The 11,409-nt window shown below is 39.7% G+C and overlaps 1 protein-coding gene across 1 annotated transcript in view; it reads left to right on the forward strand.

The window, feature by feature from the left end:
• The window catches only part of DLAT (dihydrolipoamide S-acetyltransferase), a 30,069-nt gene that overhangs the window by 10,722 nt on the left and 7,938 nt on the right, over nt 1-11,409 (forward strand). The window contains exons 7-10 of the mRNA XM_005856849.2: nt 4,305-4,372; nt 5,192-5,284; nt 5,616-5,723; nt 10,267-10,382. Coding sequence (XP_005856911.1) covers nt 4,305-4,372; nt 5,192-5,284; nt 5,616-5,723; nt 10,267-10,382 — 385 coding nt within the window. The remainder of the gene's footprint in view (nt 1-4,304; nt 4,373-5,191; nt 5,285-5,615; nt 5,724-10,266; nt 10,383-11,409) is intronic.

An 11,409-nucleotide genomic window follows, 5' to 3' on the forward strand; every position in this document is an offset into this window, starting at 1 on the left:
CCCCCCACTGGCCTTGTCGCCCCATGCAGCCTGTTGTTTGGTCGTTAGTGTTAACTGTGACAGTGTCCTGGACAATTTGCATATTCCTCTTATTAGTATAGATGGTAGAATTTAAATTTTATTTAAAGTACAGTAGGAAGTCACTGAAAGATTAAAACAAAGAACTTACATTTTTAAAGGATCATTTTGGCCTCTTTAAAAATGGATTAAATGAAAGCCAAGACAACAAGATGTTGTTTCTGGAACTGATGGTGGTGGCTTAGCCCAGGGCTGGGGAACGTCTGGCCCTTGGGCTGTATAAGGCCCACAAAATCACTTGGTCTGGCCCTGTCAAGGCATTCTGGGTGAGTTAATTAAATGTTTGACCAAATACAACAGGCTAATTTTTAAGTTGATAATTTTGTGTGGCCCTCAAGTGATGTTAAAAATATTAAAATGACCCTTGCCAGAAATAAGTTACCCACCCCTGGATTAGGCTATGGTGGTGATAGTGGAAGTGGAAAGAAATGGACAGCTTCAAGGTACATTTTTTGACAGAATGAACAGAACTTAGTCAAGGATTGGGTACGGGGACTCGACAGCAGTAATTTCAAAAGAAATGTGTGGTGGAAGCCAGTTTGGATAGGTTGAAAAGTATCTCTTATATTTTGGGAAAGTAAGAGGTGTTGGGATTGGCCTTTGACAGGAATTAGGACATTTTGTTTTTATAGGAGAGAAGAGAATATGGGGTGGGATTTTAGGTTTGGTAGTGGAGGATGGGTAGAATACCTCTCTGGTTGCTGCTATTCGAAGTGAGGATATCAGCTGGAGAATGAGTGTGGCTAGGTTTGAGGTTAAGTTGTGTAGTGTTCTCAGAGATTGGGAAAGTGAGTTCAAGGAAAACATAATTTCAGTGTAGTTTTGTGTCTCTATTTTAGGTTTGTGGTACAGTTAGTCAGCTAGGTGTGTTCACCCCAAGTGCCCCCCCCCCCCCCCCCCCCCCCCCAACACACACCCCCACACCCACAACACCCACACCCCAGCAACATTAAGCAACTCTGGTGCTGGCACTGTGAAGGCTGACATTTTGGAGTTTGATCAGGAAGTGATTATAACAGTGATCCACAGGGTGTAAAATGGGTAAGGAGGAACTGAAGACAAAAGGAAATAATGGATGATGAGAACAGAGGAGTCAGTGGAATGAAGGTCTTGATGAGGTCAAATAAATTTTACAGGAGGGAGAGGGAGTGGTTTAGAATAAGTGAGCTGAGAGGATCATTGATTGTGTGGTGTTTTCTGACATCAAATGTATTTTTTCCACACCAACAATCAGTTCTACAACACCAACTGGGTATCCAGTAATTCAATCCTATCATGACACTAACTATCCAGAGCGAGTGTCAGACTCCACAGGATTAAGGGCTCAGTCCCATGAGACACTCCTACTTCAGATACCAGTTGCAAGTCCTGGGACCACCAGACTCCTGACCTACTGGCTGTAAATCAGGAGTTCTTAACACCCTTCTCCCCCTGGTGCAATAATGTACTAGAATGATTCACAGAACTCAGGAAAGCACTTTACTTACTATTACCATTTTATTGTAAAGGATACAACTCAGAAACAGTCAAATAGAAGAAATACATAGGACAAGGCGTGGGGTGGGGTGGGGTGGGATGGGTTGCAGAGCTTCCATGCCCTCTCTGGGAGCACCACCCTCCCAGCAGAGTGATGTGTTCACCAACCTAGAAACTCAGCAAATCTCATTATTCAAGAATATTGTTTTAATTTTTATTGGCGAGAGAGACACATTTGTTGTTCCACCTATTTTTTGCATTCTTTGGTTGCTTCTTATATGTGCCTGACTGAGGATCAAACCTGAAACCTTGGCATATGGGACAATGTTCTAACCAACTGAGGTACCCAGCCAGGGCTCAGGAGTCTTAGTAAGAAGGTGTGGTTAATTAAATCATTAGCCATTGGTTGTTGGGCTCAATCTCTCTATAAGGACAGATTACTTAGCAAATTTGACCAAAATGTAATCATTTGGGGGGAAACGTTTAAATTCTAAACCCTGATGTTCAAAGTTGATTTGTCACAAAGCCATATTGTTTTATATTTTTTTGATGCAAAGCACTTTCACATCACTATCTCATGGAAAAAAAATTTTTTTCAATTGCTGTTGACATACAATATTATATTAGTTTTTGGTGTTCAACATAGTGGTTAGACATTTATATACCTTACAAAGTGATTACCCTGATAAGTCTAGTACCCATCTGACATCATACATAGTTATTACAATATTATTGACTATTCCCTATGCTGTACTTTACATAACCCGCAATTTTGTCACTATCCCGTTTTATCCTGTGAGCAGGAACTGTTATTATAGTCTCTCTCCTACAGATGAGACTAAAGTGACTATAGCTATTTGTTTAGTTTATATTTGACAACAACCGTACATTCTTGTCCTAGTCTAGTTTTCTTCCCTTTACCAGTATTGCTTTACGATGGCCTGTTGTGCCTTCCTGGGGAGATAGGCAAAAGCATGTAACTCCTAATAGTTAGGTGGCTGACGGTTAGCATAGGCGAGGCAGTGCTACAGCTTTCCTTCTTTTGAGGGGTTGCAGTGTCGGATCGGCCTTGGTTGTAAGGGGCGGTTATGGTTTCTTCTGTATTTAAAAGGAGGGGAATCTAATAGGGGTACTGCTACCTCTGTTCTAGAGCGCCTGGTGAGGATAAACACAATCCTAGCCAACTCAGTTTTCATAATGAAGGAAAGGAGTTGGGACGAACTTCATACAACGTGAATCCTTTTAAAAGTCTGCCTTGGGGGAAGATGAATCAATTTGACCAAATTTTTTCTAGAAGTGGGCCATTGTAAAAGGTATTTTAATAACTAAATTCTGAATCTCCTTAGAATTAAGGTTCAGGATTATTTACTACTTGGGTCTGAAGTTAAACCTAAAGAGGTTGTGGATGGGAGGAGGAAGGAAATTAAAAATAAACTCTAGTAAGAACTTTGAAGATCTTTCCTTATGTATGACATTACACCTATTTCCTTCAGAGTCTCCAACACAGGCCAGTTTAGACTTAGACCCTTGGCTACTATGGGAAAGTTGTGAAAAATGGAGACCACATAAGGAATGAATGGTTCCACAGATAAGATCATTATGACTTACAGTAATTCATGGTTTTGGGGTAAAAATATTAACTTGCCTGATTTATCTAACACAGTTGTTACCATAACTGTTGACTCTGTACAAAAGGAGTTCTTTTCTTTCTTTTTTTTTTTAAATTGATTTCAGAGAGAGACATCAATCATTGATTGGCTACCTCCTGCACACTCCCTATTGGGGATCTACCCCGCAACCCAGGCATGTGCCCTGACCCAGAATCAAACTCAACGCTCAACCACTGAGCACACTACCTGGGCTCTTTATGGTCAAATGAATCTAGAACCCAAATGAGATCTCTTTAATGGTTCAGAAAGAAGTTTATTTGAGCTAACCAGGAAGAGGCACTTAAACTTCCTTTTAGAGGTGTAAATTGTACTCAGCATTACCCTTATGCTGGTATTTCCCAATTTGAAAGTAAAGGAGATGAAAAAATAAAGTACAATTTAATTAGATAAAACTTCAAAAGAGGAATACTTGCTATAGTTAAAAAGAATCACTTTTGCCCAGCTGGCGTGTCTCAATGGTTGAGCCTCGACCTATGCACCAGGAGGTCATGGTTTGACTCCTGGTCAGGGCACATGCCCGGGTTGTGGGCGTGATCCCCAGTGTGGGGTGTGCAGGAGGCAGCCCATCAATGATTCTCTCTTATCATTAATGTTTTTATCCCTTTCTCTCCCTTCCTTTCTGAAATCAATAAAAAATATATTTAAAAAAAGAAAAGAAACACCACGCCCCCTACGGGGGATCGAGTCCGCAACCTGGGCATGTGCCCTTGACCAGAATCGAACCTGGGGTCCCTTCAGTCCTCGGGCTGATGCTCTATCCACAGAGCCAAAGCAGATAGGACATCATCATTGATGTTTCTATCTCTCTCCCCCTCTCCCTTCTCCTTTGAAATAAGTAAAAATATATTTAAAAAATAATAAACCACTACAGATGAAGCAAGAGCACTCTGTGAATTAAAAGTAACAATCGACAAAAGCTGGTATTTCTAGGAACTTGAGAGGGCAGGGTTAAGGCTGTGATCCCTTCAGCCTTTGGTAGAGAACCTTAGGAACTTGCGCGCAGAATCACAGTGTTGGTCTCCTTGAGGAACCAGCAGTAGGGTGTTGTCTGTGGGATTGATATTTATGTATCTCTTCCAGGGACGGGACCAGAAGGCAGAATCATCAAGAAAGACATCGACTCTTTTGTGCCTACTAAAGCTGCTCCTGTGAGTTACATTGGCTTTTCCCCCCCCAGTTTGTCCCCTGAAAAGTGCTTTGTCCAGCCTATTAGACCCTTTCATACATTATATATGAATGAAATAGCTTAATCAGAATTGTGTTTTCTTTTGCCTGATGTCAGGGGTTAGTAGTATGTGGATTTGAATATGATGTCATTCATCTATAAAAGCAAAGATGAGACACTAAATTGACATGCATTCCAAATTGTGTTGTTTTTTTTTTTTTAATAGTGACACTACATTTTTTTCTAGCACATCCTCTTTTTTCCATTCAGGCCCTATTTTTATTTTATTTAATTTTTAAAATATATTTTTATTGATTTCAGAGAGGAAGGGAGAGGAAGAGAGAGAGAAACATCAAGGTCACAGTGCCCTGACTGAAAATCAAATGTGACCTCCTGGTTACAGGCTCAATCCCCCAGTGTGGGGCATGCAAGAGGCAGCCAATCAATGATTCTCTCATCATTGATGTTTCTATCTCTCTTCTCCTCTCTCTTCCTCTCTGAAATCAATGAAAATGTATTTTTTAAAAATTATTTTGACAAACTAATCATTATACATACTCTGGCTCAAAGAACAGTGATACTTAAAACATGATTACGGAATTCTAAGTATAAAAATTAAAATCAGAACTCTTAAGCATTTCCAAATTTGAATCCCTGTTGCACTTGGGATAGAAACAGCTATTTTTTTATTAGCCTTTTAATTTGTATTTTGTTATCTGTACAAGAGTCAGTAGTAGTTGTTTCCATTTGCTTATGCTAAGGTTGAGCCACAGTTACTAAGAGCTTTTTTACCTTCTCATAGGCTCCAGCAGCTGCCGTGCCTCCCCCAGCTCCAGGAGTGGCACCAGTACCTACAGGTGTCTTCACAGATATCCCAATCAGCAACATTCGTCGAGTAAGAGTATTATCATAAATCTGGAACTAAGGCGGTGGGAGCATCTTCATTGCATCCATAGGCTGAAACGGACTTTTTTTAGTTGGCAGTCTTAGATGATTAGTTTAAGAGATGTTTGGTTTGGCCAGTTACATACTTGGGGTAAACACTGTTCTGATTAAAAAATGTTAGAAGGGGCTAAGGTACGGTGTAGTCCTCTGTCTTCCAATTCTAATAATGCTTTTGAGGTAAACATTACCAGGAACAGGGTAAAGAGGCAAACAGAATCCTGAATTAGTTAAAGTCTCACCTCAACTCAAGATAATTGACTTTTGAATCTCTTTGGTTTCAGGTTATTGCACAGCGGTTAATGCAATCCAAGCAAACCATACCTCATTATTACCTTTCTATTGATGTCAATATGGGAGAAGTTTTGTTGGTACGGAAAGAACTTAATAAGGTAAAAGGTCTGGAAATTCCAACTCTATAAACCACTAAACATTGACATTTTTGCCCATATCTTTTGTAACAGTATGCCAGTTGATGGAATATGGGTGTCATCTTAATTTTAACTTGGAAAAACTGTCCTGGAGAAATTTCATTTTTCTAACCCTTGATTAAAGCCTGTCATTTACAGTTGACTTTGCCTTGGATCCATTTTAGCCTAGCAGAGTCACTATGATTCTATGAGACTACTGAGTCCTTTGATAGATAAGATACAGTGTGTTTACTTTGTGTTTATAGTTAAAGTACCAAACACTTACATAGTGTTTAGCATAAGTCATAGTCCTTCTCCATGAGCTTATCTAATTAAGATCATGCATGTGAAAAAGAGAGAGGCAATTTTTTTAAATATATTTTTTATTGATTTCAGAGAGGAAGAGGGAGAGAGAGATAGAAACATCCATGATGAGAGAGAATCATTGATCATCTGCCTCCTGCAAGTCCCCCACTAGGGATCGAGCTCACAACCCAGGCCTGTGCCCTTGACCAGAATCGAACCTGGGACCTTTCAGTTTGCAGGCTCTATCCATTGAGCCGAACCGGCTAGGGCAGGAGGCAGTTTTTATTAAAGTAAAAATATTCATTTGTAGATCAGTCTCTGTGGTAATGCCCCTGGCCTGCTAGATTACATTGTTAAGTGTTACCTGAGTTCTGAGAACGGGGAGACCAGTGACAGAGTTGGGGAATTCAGAATGGTGTAGGAAACACTTGGTTGAACTGTGGAAAATAGGAAGTGTTTGGACTGGCAAAAATGTTGAAGAAAGTTTTCTCTCTCCCCCCTCCTCCTTTCACACTCTCCCTCCCTTCCCCTCACCCCATTAAAATCAATAAATTTTTTTTTTTAGTCCTCACCCTGAGCATATTTTTACATTGATTTTTTTTAGAGAGAGTGGGAGAGGGAAAGACAGAAACGTGGATGTGAAAGAAACACATTGATTGGTTGCCTCCTGCACCAGCCCTGACCAGGGCCCAGGCCGGGGAGGAGCCTGCAACCAAGGCGTGTGCCCTTGACTGGAATTGAGCCCAGGACCCTTTAGTCTACAGGCCGACACTCTATCCACTGAGCCAAACTGGCTAGGACTTTTTTTTTTTAAGGGAAATAAGGATAGCATATTTAGGAGATAGGTTACCTTTTCTAGAGTGGATACAGTTGTTAGTTTAGGGAAATACCTTGATTTATTTATAAGCAGAAGAATTTGGACTTGATGAATTAAACATTAAGTAATAGTGACATGATGTTAGCAGTATTTTAAGAAAAATTAATATGTTAGATTTATACATACTGGCATACCTTAATGGTAGATAATATTTTTGCTTGTCATATAAACATGAAGTTATGGTGGTAAGAATCTAGACTACCATTTGTATTAATGAAGTAGGAGACAGGAAGATGAAAAATATTTTCAAGAATTGAAAAGAGCCACACTTCTTAGAGTGGCATAGGGTCCTTACACAGGCTGTCTATAACCTCTCTGACTTCCTCTTCTACTACTTTCCCACTTGCTCACTCTGCTGAAGACACAATAGTTGCCTTGCTATTCCTCAGCATCTACCTGTACACCTACATGCTGTTCCCTCTGCATGGGCTATGCTTCCTCTAGTATCTACCTGGCTTCCTCCTACTCTTCCTGAAGGATTTGATTTAACATTACCTCGTTTTCTCTGGTCATCTTACTCTAAAGCAGTGGTTCTCAACCTTTTGGCCCTTTAAATACAGTTCCTCATGTTGTGACCCAACCATAAAATTGTTTTCGTTGCTACTTCATAACTGTAATGTTGCTACTGTTATGAATCGTAATGTAAATATCTGATATGCAGGACGACCCCTGTGGAAAGGTCGTTCGACCGCCAAAGGGGTCTCGACCCACAGGTTGAGAACTGCTGCTCTAAAGTTAAGGGAAGAGGAATGAGGTAAATAAGTTCTCTCTTTAGTTCTTTTTCCCAGCTTTATTTTTCTCCTTAGCTCTTAACAATGTCTATATGTTTATCTTATTATCTATTCATCCCCTTTAAACTGTAAGCTACCTGATAATAGAATTTTTTTTAAAATATATTTTTATTGCCCTAGCTGGTTTGGCTCAGCAGATAGAGCGTCGGCCTGCGGACTGAAGGGTCCCAGGTTTGATTCTGGTCAAGGGCATGTACCTGGGTTGCGGGCACATCCCCAGTGAGGGGCGTGCAGGAGGCAGCTGAATCGATGTTTCTATCTCATCGATGTTTCTCTCTATCTCTCTCCCTCTCCCTTCCTCTCTGTAAAATATCAAAATATATTTTGATATGATTTCCGAGAGGAAGGCAGAGAGAGAGAAACATCAATGATGAGAGAGAATCTTTGATTGGCTGCCTCTTACACACCCCCTACTGGGGATTGAGCCCACAACCAGGGCATGTGCCCTTGACCAGAATCAAACCCAGGACCCTTCAGTTCGCAGGCCGACGCTCTATCCACTGAGCCAAACCAGCTAGGGCTGATAATAAAATTTATATACTTTTTTTTTCATTGTTTTATATCCAGAGCTTTAGAGTTATATGCCCAACAGAGTAGACTCTCAAATATTAGGTGCAAGAATGGATAAATGAAGCAGTGAAGCATCAGCACAACTTTGTAACTGGCCTCAGGGGTCATAGATGATGACAGACTTTCACTGTCAAAATATTAAAGCTGTTTTATAATATATTTGTGAATTAGGCATGAAAAATATATGTCCAGTATATTATTTTATTTAATTACTAGAGGCCCGGTGCACGGATTCATGCACTGGTAGGGTGTGTGGCCTGTGGGGATTGCCTGCTCTGGGAGCACTGCTCATCCTGGTCAGCCAAGCGGCTGTGGCCCTCTGAGTGGCTGCTCCTGCTGTGGGAGTGCTGCTCATCCTAGTCAGCCGAGCAGCACTCCCACTGTGGGAGCGCACTGACCACAGGTGGCAGATCCTGAGTGCCTGCCCCCTGGTGGTCAGTGCACGTCATAGCGACTGGTCGACCAGTCGTTCTGTTCTGCTGGGCTTTTATATAGAGAGATATTAAATTGTTTATTCAGATATAATTAAATAGCATGCCATTCACCCATTTAAAGTTTACAATTCAGTGGGTCTTAGTATATTCATAGTTGTATGACAAATCATCACAATAAATTTTAGAATATTTTCATCATCCCAAAATGAAACCATACACCTTCCAGCTATAACCGCAGCCCTAAACCGCCACTAATCTACTTTCCGTCTTATAGATTTGCCTATTCTGGATATTTCCTATAAGGGTTAGGGATATTAAGATGAGCACGGGATGTCTTTTCATTTATTTAGTTCTTCAATTTCAGTGACTTTTGTAGTTTTAGAGTACAAGTTTTTGCACTTTTGTTAAATTTTTTCCTAGGTATTTTCTTTTTAATACTGTTATAAATTTTATTTTCAGATAGTTTGTTACTATTGTATAGAAATACAAATTGACTTTTGTATATTGATCTTGTATCTTACAACATTGGTTTTTAGTGTGTTCCTTGGGATTTTCTATATACAAAGTCATGTCATCTGCAAATAAAGATAGTTTTGCTTTTTCCTTTCTAATCTGGACGCCTTTTATTTCCTTTTACTATCTCACTTCTCTGGCTTGCACATCTAGTGCAATGTTGAATAGAAGCGGCAAGAGTGGACACCTTGTCTTATTCTTGATCTTAGGGGGAAATAAGTCTTTCCCCAGTGAAATATGATGATGATTGTGGAGTTTTTGTAGATCTGTTATCATCAAGAAGTTACCTTCTGTTTCTGGTTTGTTGAATATTCTTATCATGAAGAATTGTTGAATTTTGTCAAATGCTTTTCTGTGTCTCTTAAATGGTCATATGGTTTTTGTCCTATATCCTATTAAGACATTATTACATTAATGTAATAATGTTAAAGCAACCTTGCATTCCTGGAACAAATCCAATTATGTCATGGTGAATAATCTTATTTATTTGTTTGTTTGTTTATTATCATTACTAGAGGCCCGGTGCATGAAATTTGTGCACTCAGGGTGTAGGGGGTCCCTCAGCCTGGCCTGTGCCCTCTCGCATTCTGGGAGCCCTCGGGGGATGTCGGACTGACTGCTTAGGTCTGCTCTCCAAGGGTCTAAGCCAGCAGTCGGACATCCTTAGCATTGCTGCGGAAGTGGGAGGGGCTCCCGCCACTGCTGCTGTGCTCGCCAGCCATGAGCCCAGCTTCCAGCTGAGCGGCACTCCCCCTGTGGGAGCACACTGACCACCAGGGGGCAGCTCCTGCATTGAGCATCTGCCCCCTGGTGGTCAGTGTGTGTCATAGCAACCGGTCCTCCCGCCGTTTGGTTGATTAGCATATTGGCCTTTTATTATGTAGGATTATTTTTTAATCCTCACCTGAGTATATTTTTTCATCCTTTCCCCTTCAGAACATTTGTAAATCCCTCTCCCATCTCCTTTTCCAAGTTTATATAATTTCAGTATTTGGGAAGATAATTTAAAAAACAATGGTTTCTTGTCTTTGCAGATGTTAGAAGGGAAAAGCAAAATTTCTGTCAATGACTTCCTCATAAAAGCTTCAGCTTTGGCATGTTTAAAAGTTCCTGAAGCAAATTCTTCTTGGCTGGACACAGTTATAAGACAGTAAGTATAACACTGCTGGGGAAGGTGTATCCACCAGCAGTTTTGTTGTGTTATCTAATGTGTACCTAGGAGTGTAGGGTAAGGAGAAATGGAATACAGAGAGGACTATAACTGCCATAGTAAAACAATTTGTAAACGGCATAGAAACTGTTTATGAGATAGTCCTAAGTTTACATAGTAAAGACTACAGGTTCTTTGTATGAGCTCAATAAAGGGAGATGAGTGTATATATATGTACAGTTAAGTTGATAATGATTCTTACAAAGGAAAGTGATATATTTTTTGTTCACTAGTTCTGCTGAACTTTAGAGGGGGGACAAATTTGAAAACAAACCAAAAAACAGTTTTATTAATGTTATGGTGACATGTGACTAGTGGTGGCACCGTGTCTTTCACATATTGTCTCATTTAATCCTATGACCACCTTATGAGCTAGGTGCTTCACTCCCATTTTCTAGACAAAGAAACTGAGGCTTAGTGAGTTAAATAACTATCTCTGAGTTAATATGTTAATAGTAGAACTGTGATCAGAAACCAGGATTCTGACTTCTAAGCCTAGGCTTTTCCTATTATGTAGGCTTTTAAATATTATTAATTTAATTTTTATTAAAATAATAGTATATATGTTAAAATATTGCTGCATGGCTTACAGGGACCTGCTCAGCCTTTAATCTGAAGTCCAATCCCAAGAGGCAAACACAGATTTTAAACTATTATTTCTTTTGGTATTTACCTTCATAGTGGATTTTTTTTTTCATTTCTTTTACTTTACTGAATGATTTCCTATTAAAGAAGAATTAAGATTTAATTTATTGTACCCTCCCTAAACACTCCCACCCACCCATCATCTTACAAAATAAATTATAGCACAAATTTTGTTTATGACTAAAATGTTTAGTATGCTTTGAATACTAACCTAACTGCTTTTATTTTATTTATAATCCTCACCCGAGGATATTTTTCCCCCATTAATTTATTTTTTAATCTTGTTAAAAGTATTACATGTCCTCTTTCTTCTACCATTATC

This window comes from Myotis brandtii, unplaced genomic scaffold (assembly GCF_000412655.1).
Source record: "Myotis brandtii unplaced genomic scaffold, ASM41265v1 scaffold105, whole genome shotgun sequence".
Classification (NCBI taxonomy): Eukaryota; Metazoa; Chordata; class Mammalia; order Chiroptera; family Vespertilionidae; genus Myotis; species Myotis brandtii.